Genomic DNA, 13,585 nt, shown 5'->3' on the forward strand with positions numbered 1-13,585 from the left:
CTGGAGGTGACGTTGAAACAAGCCCTGCCTGTCCAGCCCCGTGGGTCCCCGCAACTACCCCTGTCAAGAAGCACCACAGCTCAGAGCTCGTGCCATATGCCAAGACTTATCCTCGACATCAGATCTCAAACTTCACACCAACGAAAGACCCGCACCATGGTTTAAAATACACTTAAGCCCGATTTAGCCAGCCCTCGACTAGAATATGGGCTTATGGCTGAACAAGGCTGCTGCTCTACAAACATGAGCAACACCCCGTTACCTTATCCATGCCAAATTCCCCAGCAACCGACCTTTGTGAGCAACAAGTCAGCCAAGACGAATGTCCCTCAACGATTGGGTATATGCAAAGAATGCGTTCTTAAAACTATCTTTCATGGCCTATTAACGATCTTGAGAGCATTTCAACTATCTTCGACCGCCGATAGCAGATGTTGAACATATATCCATTATCTTTGGAGACCTATTCCCTATTTTCAAAGGCCTATTCACTCTCTTCGAAGCTATATTAACTATCTTTAAAATCTTATTACCTAGGTTTCTTCTAAGAACTCGACTGACAGGCAGGCACACACTTCCACGAACATCCAACTTTCAAGAAGGGTATAAGCAACTCCCTGTCCAACTTCGTCGCTGCAGGAGCCTTGAACTCAACCCACCTGGTCAGAGGAACGACCATCCCCCGGTTACACACCGAGCATGTGAGGCCACCTCTGCGGTGGGCCTCCGCGGCCTGATTGAGCGCCTCCCGAACGTCCGGATAACCTTCATCAACTTCCAACCAATAGTTGACTTCCTCTAGCTCAGGCTCCGGCAGCTGAGTAAGCGTTTTGAGCGCATACTCGAATAGCGACCTCGCACCCTTTGGGTTGAGGAGCCTGTTATCGTCCTGCTCCCTGTAGCTAACATCCTGGGGCATCTCGAGCTCGGTAGGGTCCTCCACCTCCAATTCCAGTGAGCCAGTGCTCTCAGCCAAATCTCCGAACAACGGCAGACGAAATCTCGAGTAGATCCGACCATCGCTGCCCAAGAATTCCACTGGGGTCCGGATCAATGGGTTGGGACCGCAGTTTGTTGTCGCGGCCTCGAACGAAACCTTCTCTGCCGTCAACCAAGGATTTGATGCAGTATGAAGCATCACCAACTTCCCCTCATCGCCCATGAGCCGCAGAATCTCGGCCGGAAGATACCTGAGCTTGTTTTGCGCAAGGTTAAGTGTCTTCAGGTTCTTTAGCTTTCCAATACATGTTGGAATCTCCGTCAAGTCGTTGTTTCGAAGAGTGAGGAACGTAAGAGGTTCGATATTCACCAGAGATGAGGGAAAGTCTTTAAGGTTGTTGTTGTACAGATATATCTTGATGTCTGGGTCAGCTTGACGGAATGACACGCCCTTCACAACCACGGGAATCGGCTCGATATCGGCAATTGGTGCAATAGTCTCCGTCGAGATAGAGTTCAGGCCAAGGTCACTAAAATGTTGTCAGTCAAAATCCACAGCCAGGCGACTCATTGGATGGTATCATAGGTACCTCAAATCAACCTCCTGGGTGCCGTTCTCCACACATCTTTTGATCCTCTCCCGTGCAACTGCCTCAGCTTCGGACAACTGTGGTTGAGATCGAGGCGATATTTTCAGCTGTGCCGGCGACGCGAACAACTTTGGTGTGTATGGGGTCGGGACGTCGCCCTCTGTATCAGTAGAGTCCGGTCCACCCATGAAAATACCGCTGTCGAGCTTCCTGAACTCGCGCTTTTGCTGTCTCGCCCCAGCCTTTCGCCGAAGAGGGCGACAGACGATGGGCGATGAGCGGACAAAGGGCAACGACGAGTGATCACCCATTGCCGAGTCGGAAGACAGAGCAGCATGCTGCTCATACCATGTCCCTACATACCGCCGCTTGTGTCGGCGGGCGCTTTCGTATGCCTCGAGTGCAGGGTCGTCATCGCTGGAAAAGACGGCTGGATCGCTCGAGGTTGATACACTGGGTGGAGGCGCGTTGGCTTGCGCCCACGCTCGCTTGCTCGCCCCATTGAATGGGGTTTTCGGCAGCGTTGGTAAGACCTCCTCGTCCGCCATGGCTCACCGGGGTTACCTCTAGGTCGGCAAAAGGAAAGGAAACAATGTGGCTGCGGCGACGCGACTGGCGATAAGCTTAGAGCTGTGAGCAACCCCGCATACGGCAAAGAATGATGTCAAGTATTCTACTCAAAAAGAGATGAACGCGGAAAATATGTGGAGTTTCTTTGATGCCTGAGGAGCGAGAAAAGAGGTTCTCGGTATCAGGGAGATGCCTGGGTAGAACTGGTCTTTTTGAAAAGGAAAAGGGGAATCGCAGAATCGCGTATCCTGAAAAGTCAACAGCAGGTGACCCTGTCGCGAGTTCGCGCTCTCCTAGAATGGAGCACAACCCCACAGCTGGCGTCATGCACTTATTTTTTAGTGCAGTCTAGGGCCGCATATGGGACCGTCCACTGAAACATTGTCGCGGCTGGGTCCGGGCCTGGGCTGTCAAAGAGCCCCCCACGATCCCGAGGACTTGGTTCGGTCTCTCGCCTCCATCTTACAGACCTGGCATGCAGTGTAATCTACTTTCCGCACCCAGAATAATTGGTGCTGCAAGTCAGGAATACGTGTGACGACTATCACTTTACACCCTTCTAAGTAGGAAATTTAGCCGCTTTTTAAGGCCTATTGACTAGCTTTTGAGGCCTACTAACCACCTTTCGAGGCCTAGTGGCAGACTTTGAGAGAGTCATGCCTGTCTTTGAGACGTGGTTCAGCAATATGGTCGGGCTAAATTACTTTGCAGTGCCAGTATGTTTGCCCAAGGGTGTGGCTGGCTACGTCAGGCGGGGGGGAATACACCACGCGATGGTTCAGAGACCTTGCAAAGAATTACAAGCGAGGATGTGTCTTTCGCTGTCTAGGTCTGATATCAGTCCTATAGTAATTCTTCCGTTACAAGATCAATCACATTCTCAACCTACAATTCCCTTCACCGCCTCATCGCTCACATCACTCCCATAAAAATAAAAAGCTCAACATGGCACATGCCTCAATCATTGACTGCAAGGTACCTGCCTGATCTAGCCGATGCACATCCTCACCACATAATCACCCCTCCTCATCACAAGCTCGCTCACATTCTTCCATGTACATCGCTCATTCAACATCATTCAAAAATCATCATTCGCTAACGCCCGCTAAAAGACTACCGCGCAAGCCCACAAAACCACCTACATTCCATCCCTCTTCATCTCCGCTTACACTCCCTTAGCCCTCTCTCTCACCCCCTCCCCCTTCCCTCATGCCCAAACTGGAACTACCTGTCACCAACTCCTCACCTCTTCCCACCAAGAGACTGCCCCTCAGTCTGCTCCGCCAGCGCCATAAAGTCGTTGTCATCCAAGTCAGAATCGTCAAACTCATCTCTCTTCTGGCGTTTGGCAGGGGGTTTGTCATCCTTGGTACCGGCATTGTTGTTCAGAAACTGACTGTTGGTCAGCCTGTGGGCTTCCCAGATGTCCCAGGGGTTCGTGGGAGCATCGCTGTCGGTGTTGCACACTGGGTTCAACGTCGGTTTCACCACCGAATTACTGGGGGGGTGGGCGAACTGGTTGGTCGGTTGGTAATTCGCCTGAGTACTGGGGTCGTTGTTAGGTTGATTGTTCGAGGGGTGGTTGAACTGGTTCCGAAAAGGTGTGGTATTGTAGCTGTTGAACGGGTTATTCCCGTGGTAGCTCGTCCGGTAGGTGAACTGGCTGGTTGGCGTGGTGTTTACCTGCCCCTTGGGTTGTGTTTTGCTGTCGGGCACGTGTGTATCAAGTTGGTCGGCGAGCTCGATCATGGCGTCCTTAAGGCCAGTATCGATGTCAAAATCCTCCTTCTCACCATCCTCTCTCCCTCGCTTCTGGGGAAGCGTGGGTGGCAAGACGAAAGTCTTGTTAGGCCGGTTACTGGTGGGTGTAACCATGCCGGAAGAAAAAGGCTGCTGCCTTGCCATACCCAGGGACTTGGTCGGTGTGTTGAAACGACCGGAAGTATTCGAAGTCGGCGCAGGTTTTCCAGGGACAGAAAAAGGCGAGTGCCCTAGTGAATTAGGGCTCTTCGCCGGGGTGACCAACGTGCTGTGATGACCACTAGGAATGATGAGACCACTTTTTGAAGAAGTTGAGACGGCTGTTATCGGCGCCTGCATGCCCTCGAGATTCTGCGGCGAGGCGGATTGGAACAGCCTCGTCCGAGCAGGGTAAACGTTCGCGGGCGCTGGATAACACGCGCTCACGGAGCCAAACTTCGTCTCATCATTCTCGTCCTCTTCGTCGAGAGTAAGGTCGATTGTGACCTTGACCTTTTCTTTAGAGGAGGCCTTGGCAGTCGTATGCTCCATACTATCGCCAGTTTCGATTCCGCTCAAGTCTTCTGCCATGTGTTTATGGATCGACTTGGATGTCCCTCTCGTCTGCTTTCGGGTCTCGGGAATAACAGGCTGTTGAGCCTCGATGTGGTTGGGAATGGTGGCCGGGTTGTTGTTGTTGCTGGCTTCGTCTTTACTGTTGCCAGCCTCGCCATTCATATCACCGGAATTCTGATCCATCTTGATGCCATTGTCTTGCTTCGAGGGACCGGCCTCAACTGTGTCGATATTCCCTTTTACCGCTTCCATAGCCTTTCCTTTGATAACCGGCCGTATATAGTTACACCCGTCCTCTTCGCCTCGTCTCGAACACTCTGCGTACTTCTCGGTGTACTCGAAAGGGTTCTCAACCCTCTCAACCAGCTGGCCGATATGGCACTCAGGACATGGCCCCTTGCCCAGTTCGTTTTGTTTCTGTGCCCAAAGAATCTGAGGATCTTCGTTGAAGGCTTCATAATGTCTGCAAGGAGGACGAGCGGTATATCTAGAACAGCTCAGGCGCCAGAGTCCTGGTTGAAAGGTTGTCGTTCAGCTTGGGACTTGTTGTGTTGTGGAGGAAACGGACTCACCGGCATCAGGGCCTGATCCTTCTGGGTTGTTTCTCTTTCGTTCCAGAATTCCAATTTTGCATGTTGGGCAAGGGCCATATCTAAGCTTACGGCCTTTTGTGGTGCTGGAACGACTGGACTTGGGATTACTACCCTTTGCCTTGGTCACACGGCCACCGACTGTTATCTGCTTCCGCGGAGCTAGGATGAATGTCAGTGTCACTTTATTCACTAAAAGCATGATAAGGTGAAAAGATTGGCTTGCCCACTTTCTGGCAGCTGAGGAGTCATTATCGCCGTTGGATCTTTGTTGATACAATCTTTCGAGGTGGGACGAGGAAGTCACAGTCTCGCGCTGTTCGGACGTAAAGTTGAGAGTTGCAATTGGCGTTGGATGGAGACGAGAAAACTCTGATCCGCTGTATCGTTCAATCTTGTTGTCTATGCTCTCTTCTCACCGTCCTCTCGCCGTCTTGCCGGTCAAGTAACAAATTCCGAGAAAGAAGCAGGTCTTGATGTTGTCGCCGAGACCAAATTTATCTCTCTAACTGCGGGCTAGTATGTGCCTGATTGAACCACTCCTTCCACAATCGTGCTTTGACGAATTACTGAGTTGTTCGAAATACCGGTATGTTGCCAGGGCCACGCGGGGTCAAAATGAATAAGTTGAAAGAGAAGACTGATGTACTACAATAGATGACAGTCAATCACTTTGTCACATTATAATCAACGGTCAGGGTGAAAAGTGAATAAGAGAGAATGCCTGAACATCCTGAGATGCAGTGAAATGCTTCCACATCGCCATGTAACTTCTGAAGAAGGTGCACCCCACCCCAGCCTCTCTCTATCTAGAGAAGCCGCTGTGGCTTGAATGGCAGCTGCATGTCTATCTGCCTTGCTAGTTGTTTCAAGAGCCTATCATATCCTTAAGAGGATCAATAGTGTTAAGCTGCTCCGCATACTGTGGACAAACAAGGCCTTCGAAAAATGGTTACCTAGTCAAGAGCACCAAAAAGTCGACAAGTCGAAAATAACAATCAAAAGGTATGTTCACTATCCTTCAGACCCTTGATATTTTATCGCAATCTCCATTTTCCTGTTTGCGAGTTGCTTTGCAACCCCTCATCCCAACTCGACAAGCAAACCCCTGCATATACATATTCTAGTGTACCTGGCCTACCCACCTTAATCCTAAGTACAATTTTCTGTAGTCATTGGTCCCTCTACAACACCCCATCTCACGACCTTTTGCGCAACCACTCTGGCTATGACTATAAATGCCACAAGAACCATGCCGATAATGTGTATTGGGTTAGGACTCTCTATCGTACCCGCTATGCCAACCACTGCAGGCCCTTGGACTTTTCCGCATCTTTTTCTCCATGCTATCCATTCAAGGCAACAATCTCTTGGGGGTGCGTGGGTAGTAGGCGGCAAGGTGAACACTGGGAAGGTTGAGATACCACGCAACAACACGATCAAGACCAACTACAGCCGACACGTTAGCAGCCATACCAACAAACATGCTTACCGCCAAAGCAAGCGTAACCGGAGTCAGGAAACTTACTGCCTCCACCAGCATGGGGTGGCGCTCCGACTTGACGGAACAGGTCAACGTATTCACGAATGCCCGGGCTCTTAGGGTCGACACCCTTGGTGCGAAGGCGAGCTTCAAGCTCCACAGGATCGTGGATACGCTGACCACCGGACAGAATCTCTTGCCCTCTCATGAACATGTCGTAAGCCAATGTGACCTTGGGATTAGTGGGATCCTCCTTAGCGTAGAAGGGGCGGGCATCAGATGGGAACTTGTCCAACACATAGAAGTCGGTGTTGTACTTCTTCTTGATGAGAGCACCCAGAGCCTTCTCTTGGGGTGTGCTCATATCCTCGAAGTCGCTGACATTTCTGAATTCCTCTGGGCCTTCTTCTCTCAAGAGCTTTTGGCCCTCAGCAAAAGTCAAGCGGATCTCCTTGCCCTCCTCGGGTAAGAGAAACTCCTCCGAGGGATATACCGACCGTACGAGAGCTATCTCATCTGCGCAAGTCTTCTTGATGGTGCGGAAGATGTGAAGGAGTACACCCTCAAGCATGTGCAAAGCTTCCTGGTAATCAGTCACCTCCATTTCCAAATCGAGACCTGTGAACTCGGTCATGTGTCTGGGTGTGTTGCTGTTCTCGGCTCTGAACACGGGTCCAACACAGAAGACACGCTTTCTTCCCGCAAGAACTTCGATCTGCTTGTAAAACTGTGGTGACTGGGCAAGGAAAGCCTCTTTCTCGAAATAAGGCAGGCGGAACACATTGGCACCACCTTCGGAGGCGGCAGCAATGAGGCAGGGAGGCTCAAACTCCTTGAAACCGTGCTCGCGCAGGTAAGAACGGAACAGGTGCTTCACCTCAACGCGGATGTCAGCAATGGCCTGCTGGACGTAAGAGCGCTTGTGCATGACAATGTTGTCCAAATGCGTAAGCATCGAAGCGGCCGGAGGACCGGATACCTCGCCAGAAATGCTCAGGTTCTCAACACCCTCCACAGGCGCTTCCGCGGGGGCCTCTTCATCGCTGAAGTTTGTGACAGCCTTGTTGGCTGTCGAGAGGGTCATGCCCAACATGGCGGGAGCAGAGGAAATAACAAAAAGCTTGGTCAAGTGGAGCTCGCAGTTGGAGACACGGCAGCTCTTGACAGGCTCAAGAGGCTTCTCGACTGTGGCTTCAACAACCACGAAGGACTCAGGGTTAACTGATCCGATAAACTTGACCATTTGACGGCTCACTGAACCATCAGCGTTCGCCGCAACCACGCCCTGGATCGCCCAGTTGCCGGTTTCTCTCAGCTCAACAAAGGCCTGCGGTCTCGTCAGTATATCGTAATATCAAGAAGATAGAGAAACAAACCATCTTGGCGCCTTGCATTCTCGCATTCTGGAGAAAAGCTCTAAGTTTGACCTTCTTGCCGAGATGCTCATCGTTGAGCGTCTTCAGACTGATCTCGGTGGCATCCTCGGACAGCTTGGTCTCATGAGTCTCTTGGCCATAATTGCCCGTGGCATGGTCCTCAGCAGCAGCAGCGTTGGCCTGAGCAGTAGCAGCAGCTCTCTCAGCGGCCCGCTTGGCTTTCTCGGCCTCTATACAACAGTGTTATGTTAAGATATCTTTGTATATATGGAGAGTTGATCGGTGTGTGATAATCCATACCTTTCTTAGCCTTGGCCTCAGCCTTCTTCAGGGCCTTCTTGGAGGGGCCAGCATCCTCACCAGCAACCTCTGGGGTCTCAGCAGGAGGGGCGGGATTTGGCGTGGGTTCGGCCATTGTGAATATTTGTCCAAAATCTACGAGATGGAGCTGAAGAGGTGACGGTTGCGCGAGGAATTGGGGTCTAAGTAACGTGATCAACGGCCTGCTTATAAGGGTGCAATGGCCGGGTGATTATGACTCGAAATTTGGCCGAAACACCTGAGATGACTTTGACCGAGCGGCAAGCAGGTACAGGAAGAGCGCCCTGGCTGTCTGGAGTTCCTTGGTGGGGTGATGAGGGGCAGTTGCATCCCCAGAATTTGTTATCTTATCTCGAACCTCATATATAACCCCAACCCTGAGTTGATTGCCACTTTGAATGGCACGGGAAAGTCTTGAGGACGGATGCACGAAATTACGTCGCGTCCCAGCGTGGCCAACGGCGTCCTCTCATCCGAATTATTCTTCAGCACATCGTGCAGAGTTAGCCTCTATACTTCACTATGGCTTCAAAACGCGATCACAGCGCCCTCTCGGCCAGTGACTACGATGATGCGCCGCCCTCCTCTTCTAACAAACGTCGTCGCGGGCAGCCTGCTGCTAAGACCAAGCAGGTCGAGGTGAAAACTGACCCGACATACGGCCAGAGAACCGCTTTCCCGGGCCTAGATGACGATGGCAACGGCCAATTCAGCGACGAAGATCTTGAAACTGAGGAGTGCGGCGATGCGCTCGCCTATTTGAAATCTGTTCGGTAAGCCTCCCTTGATACTTCTTCTCTCTACCATCACCACAATTCAGCCATCGCTAAACAACCCACTATCACCTCAGCCACGTCAAACTGATAACGATGACCACATATGAAATGGTAAGCTAATGGGTAAGTAATCTCACAGACAAGAAGCCAGCCACGTCCCACACATTCTCGTCGCGCCGAAAGCAGGGCCCCAGCTCCCTCCCCATTTGCTATCTACAACAGCAAACAGTCACGATGCAGTCGACCGCAGTCTCTACGATGACGGCGTAGGCGATTCCCGAGGTTACTACCAAGACGGTGCCTACACCGCAGCCCCTGACCCATCACCTACCTCCAGCCAGCAAGAAGCCGGATTGCTGGCCTCAGCCGATGCTGAAGCCGAAAACAAGCGCGCCCTCAGCGAATCCTATTACGCCTCCCTTACCGAACAGTTTCTCTCTCTTCGGGCCCTCCTTCACCAGGAACCACCCCAAGAACTTGTTGATGCCCTCGACAAAGACCATGGTATAGAAGTCGGCGCGTTTGGCCCAAAGTCTTGGACTTTCCGGGTGTGGACCAAACGAATCAGATACACAGACCCGCTCCCGGTTCAAATCGCAGCCTTGGACAGGCAGAGCGTTCTCAAGATTCTTCGTATAATTCTCGGTGGCAAGTTCATCCGCCGTGGTTATGAGCTGCGGGAAAGGACTAGTCGCTGGATTTGGGCTTTGCTTGCTCGTTTGCCTGACCGGGGTGTGCTTGACCACACCGAAGTTGGATGGGTGAGGGATCTAGGAAAAAGAGCTGTGCTCATGATGGTTAGTATCGCTCATATGGCTGCGTTGAGAGAAGAAGTGGACGAGGGCTTGGAGGGCGAGGAGTATGGCGACGAACAGGACGAGGAGGAAGAAGAGTACCCCGTGGACGAGGACATGGAATCGGAAAGTCATGAGGACGGTTTTGGTGTCACCAGACAGGACGACAAAGGAACCCTCGAGGTACCGCCAGCTAACCCTGTCGAGTCTGCTGAGGAGGCGGAAGATGGCGAAATGGACATGGATCTCGACGAAGGGGAGATCTCAGATGAAGACAACAACAAGGATATCGGTGCTGACATTGCGGCAGCCAAGGCACGCATGCTTGCCCAGCTTGAAGACATCCCAGAGTACGAGCAGTGCGTTCCCGCTGTTCAAGCGGAGAAGGTCTATGCTGACCAAGCGGATGAGCCGGTTTTTGACGAGACGAGAACCAGAATCAACATGCGGGCGACTTTGAATATGATTTTGACCGTAGCGGGTGAGCTTTATGGGCAAAGGGATTTGCTGGAGTTTCGGGACCCTTTCCCTTCTCTGTAGTTTTGTTTAGAAGGCATGATTTGTGAAGGGCGAGGTGCCCTGTATGTATGTTACTCGAGCCCATTCATTGTTCTCATAGTCAGCAAGCGTACTGTTTACATAAAATAATCAATCTTTAATAGTTACGTGTCCCATGAGAAGCGGGCAGGTTAAAACTACAAGCTGCCAGGAAGACTGCATAGAAGCAGGTGACTATTCTGGTGAATCTCTCTCCAGATATAATGCAGGAAACAATAAACAGCCGCTATGTAAGGAAAGCCTTGGTACACGCATCCATGAATGTACCCCCTTTTAAATTCCGTCAAGAACGCCATGCCCGTAAATGCAAATCGATCGCAATGTCTACCCCTCCCATGTTTTCTTCCCCCCAGAAATGTCTCAGCCGTTTCCATCTTCCCACTAACAATTACTCCCCCCTCGTCACACAAGCAAACGCAACCTCCCTAGTCTACTCATCACCCATCCCCTCCAAGAAGCTCGCCTCCTCAAAATCATTGCCGTCCACCAGCACCCGAACAGTATTCTCCTGCCCAGCGGCAGCAGCAACAGCACCCTCCCTACCCTTCTTTCCCCTCGGCACAGCCCACCTCCTATTTTCAAACCCCGCCGGCCCAAAACTCCTAGGGCTGACATCCACATCCTCCCACGAGAGCACCATCCCCTCCTCCTGCTCCTCCTCGTCTTCCTCCCGAACAAAGAACCTCTTCTTCGCATTGAGGTTCACCCTCTCCGTCGCCTCCACCGCAGAGGTAGCACTCCCATTGCTGTAAACCGACTCCTGCGATCCCGCCATCTCACAATCGTCCGCCCCAGCACCGTTAGATGGCTGGATCCCGAGCCCACCGACTTTGTGGATGCCGCTAAAAGGGAGGAGCTCCCTCATTCCACCACCACCAGCAGTGCTGACAGGAACTGTAGAGGTTGGGGTGATGGGAGCGGCGTTGTCTTCCCAGAGCTTGAAGGCAGAGTACTGCGCACCGGTCTTGTAGCCTTCCTGGACTGACTTGCGAACGCGCATCCCGACGTTGAGGAGGTTGGTTTGCACTGGGGCAGGGAGGATGGGACCGTTGAGGGGCGTTTTGGTCGATTGGGTGGCGGTGGGGGAACCGGAGGAAGATGGGGAGAAGAAGGAGGTTATTTGACGTTGGGCAGGGTCGCTGGCGGCACCGGCAAAGGGGCGCTTGGTTCGAGGGGCGGACATTTTGTGTAGCTTAGGGCCCCGGGGGAAGGAAAGTTATGCGCTTTGATTGTTTTTCGAAGAGAGATGGTGTGGTTTGGTGGGTGGTTGGTTGCAATTGTCAATGCTCTTTCGAGGTTAAAGTGGGAGCGAGGAGAGCTTGGAGTGCGCAAGGAGGATTGATCGGTTGTCGTGGTGATGATGACGAAAATGGAGAGAGGGGGGGAGGTTGGGCTGCTTGCTCATATGCTCGGTGGCGGCCCCAGGGTCCTGCAAATTTACCCAAGCAGGATTGGCGTGGGGTCCGGGGTAGTGGGTGGACTGCTGCAGAGAGTGAGCAGTCGCGCGCCCGTGTTTCGACGCGTAAATTGAATTTGGGGCACCAAGATTGGCTGCTTCAGTTTGCTTGGCGGTTTGGATTGTGCATGAAGGCCTCTTGTCAAGGCCATCCCTTCCGAATGCCTTCAACTTGATCGAGCAGCTGGATGTAAACGAAAAGATTGACAGGTAGAAAATTTGACAGGCACAGCTGGGCTTTTATTTAGCTTCGATCAAACCCTCCCGCCTCCTTCTTTGTCAGGGACCTGGCTCTACGAGTAAAAACCACCACTATTCGTTGCTGGACCGATCTCACTCAGGACCATATATCTTTGTTGGACCGTTGGCAGCCGCAGGCAGTCATGCGGGATATGCAGCCGCTAAGCAATCAGCCTTGCTCTCCCATGTAGAGATAGCTCTTGAAACATCTCCGTTGGCCTACAGTTACAGCAAGAGTTGCAAGAGCTTTTTGAAGCGATGGCCTCAAATTGGCCTGTGTCACCGATGAAACATATCCAGATACACATTTCAGGCGGCCATTAGGAACACCACATACGCCTATCCAGTAACGTTATTGCTAGAGTTGGTCACCACTTCAGCACCAGGCGTACGAGGTTCATGATCATAAAACATAACTTTTGCTTCTCTTCATAATAGCAAAGCCGGACGTCGACTATCAACCGCAAACATGAAAAACAGGCTGGCCAGAGTCAAATGCAGACACAGCAGCTAAATCACTGAGGGGACTCGAAAATGCATGATGGAGCCTCTCCTGAATTCATAACAAAGCACAAAGATTCCTCCTCTACCTTGCTTACTGAACCAAGACTTTTGGCGATCCTCGATCTCGCATTCAGCGGCGACTGCCAACCACATCCCACCCGCAAAGGTAGGTATTGGTCCCAAGCACGTGTAAAACTGGCTTTGCGCTGATTGATCCCTCCCACGCAGTATAAACCTGCCCGTTACAGCAAAGACAACACGACGTCAGGAAAACGCAGCACACCGCAGGATGAAAGTCGAAGAAGGCGACCAAGACAAAAGATTTCCAGACCCCCTAACGCCTTCCATGGTGCTGCGCGTGGTAGTTGGTGGATGTCCGCAAATGATTTTGATTGACGATCAAGAGTAATGTCTAGACGCCCCGACTGGAAGTAGCCGCAGATACCGAGATGACCCCATCTACCATGCCATTATGCCGAGAAAAGAAAACAGCTAACGAAGCCATCTACTTTCTCCGGAAAGAGCAGCCCTCAGTGAGTCTGGCCTTACCACCGGTAGGCTGGCAGAGGACGGTCGTGCAGCCCTGGCAGATGACGACAGTCTGGGCGTGGGAGAAGACGGTGGTGATGGTGAAGCATCCGGGGCACTTGACGTCCATGAAGAAGGAGCGGGGAGCGGGCACAAGGGTCTGAACACAGTGTTAGTATCAGCAGCGACGCGACCGAGCAGAACCTCTTGTCGGCAGCGTTGACAGAGATCCTAATCATAGGTTTGGGATGGACCACATACCTTGAGCTTGTGCTTGCGGGCCTCAGCAGCCGGGCTGGGGTTGATGAGATCAACGGCGAGAACCTTGAGAATCCATCCGTCAGCACCACATCATCGATAAGAATCCGTTATCCAGTGTTCTGCCCGTCCATGGTCCCGTGGGCAATCGCGATGCCATGATGTGGTGTCGCCCTCCTCCAAAAGATTTCCAGATGTCGATTCCATATCCAAATTTCTCCTCCTCCTTGGCGTTATCGGCGGTGCAAAACCTTCGTCGTTCGGATGCGGGACCATGGTGGACGGG

The 13,585-nt window shown here is 52.1% G+C and overlaps 6 protein-coding genes across 6 annotated transcripts; 1 reads left to right on the top strand and 5 right to left on the bottom strand.

Annotated features, from left to right (window-relative positions):
- Window positions 1-380: 380 nt before the first annotated feature.
- On the bottom strand, window positions 381-2,373 carry QC762_114750 (uncharacterized protein). The gene is made up of 2 exons (XM_062885896.1): window positions 1,530-2,373; window positions 381-1,469 (listed from the first exon to the last, which is right to left on the bottom strand). Exons 1-2 carry the CDS (start codon window positions 2,075-2,077, stop codon window positions 545-547), a joined length of 1,473 nt encoding a protein of 490 aa, XP_062748912.1. The 5' UTR covers window positions 2,078-2,373; the 3' UTR covers window positions 381-544.
- Window positions 2,374-3,021: 648 nt separating this feature from the next.
- Window positions 3,022-5,833, bottom strand: QC762_114755 (uncharacterized protein). The gene is made up of 3 exons (XM_062885897.1): window positions 5,236-5,833; window positions 4,988-5,167; window positions 3,022-4,927 (listed from the first exon to the last, which is right to left on the bottom strand). The coding sequence occupies exons 1-3, from the start codon at window positions 5,255-5,257 to the stop codon at window positions 3,342-3,344; spliced, it is 1,788 nt and encodes a 595-aa protein (XP_062748913.1). The 5' UTR covers window positions 5,258-5,833; the 3' UTR covers window positions 3,022-3,341.
- A 176-nt stretch (window positions 5,834-6,009) lies between these two features.
- On the bottom strand, window positions 6,010-8,493 carry QC762_114760 (uncharacterized protein). Its single transcript, XM_062885898.1, has 4 exons — window positions 8,165-8,493; window positions 7,865-8,094; window positions 6,534-7,815; window positions 6,010-6,454 (listed from the first exon to the last, which is right to left on the bottom strand). The coding sequence occupies exons 1-4, from the start codon at window positions 8,277-8,279 to the stop codon at window positions 6,360-6,362; spliced, it is 1,722 nt and encodes a 573-aa protein (XP_062748914.1). The 5' UTR covers window positions 8,280-8,493; the 3' UTR covers window positions 6,010-6,359.
- A 137-nt stretch (window positions 8,494-8,630) lies between these two features.
- Window positions 8,631-10,456, top strand: QC762_114770 (uncharacterized protein). The gene is made up of 2 exons (XM_062885899.1): window positions 8,631-8,958; window positions 9,101-10,456. Exons 1-2 carry the CDS (start codon window positions 8,708-8,710, stop codon window positions 10,293-10,295), a joined length of 1,446 nt encoding a protein of 481 aa, XP_062748915.1. The 5' UTR covers window positions 8,631-8,707; the 3' UTR covers window positions 10,296-10,456.
- Window positions 10,457-10,743: 287 nt separating this feature from the next.
- On the bottom strand, window positions 10,744-11,496 carry QC762_114780 (uncharacterized protein; the record flags this gene model as incomplete). Its single annotated transcript, XM_062885900.1, has 1 exon — window positions 10,744-11,496. The coding sequence occupies one exon, from the start codon at window positions 11,494-11,496 to the stop codon at window positions 10,744-10,746; it is 753 nt and encodes a 250-aa protein (XP_062748916.1).
- Window positions 11,497-12,429: 933 nt separating this feature from the next.
- Window positions 12,430-13,459, bottom strand: rps27 (40S ribosomal protein S27; the record flags this gene model as incomplete). The annotated part of the gene is made up of 3 exons (XM_062885901.1): window positions 12,430-13,201; window positions 13,303-13,336; window positions 13,389-13,459. The coding sequence occupies 3 exons, from the start codon at window positions 13,457-13,459 to the stop codon at window positions 13,019-13,021; spliced, it is 288 nt and encodes a 95-aa protein (XP_062748917.1). The 3' UTR covers window positions 12,430-13,018.
- Window positions 13,460-13,585: the final 126 nt, after the last annotated feature.

Source organism: Podospora pseudocomata, assembly GCF_035222375.1.
Source record: "Podospora pseudocomata strain CBS 415.72m chromosome 1 map unlocalized CBS415.72m_1, whole genome shotgun sequence".
Classification (NCBI taxonomy): domain Eukaryota; kingdom Fungi; phylum Ascomycota; class Sordariomycetes; order Sordariales; family Podosporaceae; genus Podospora; species Podospora pseudocomata.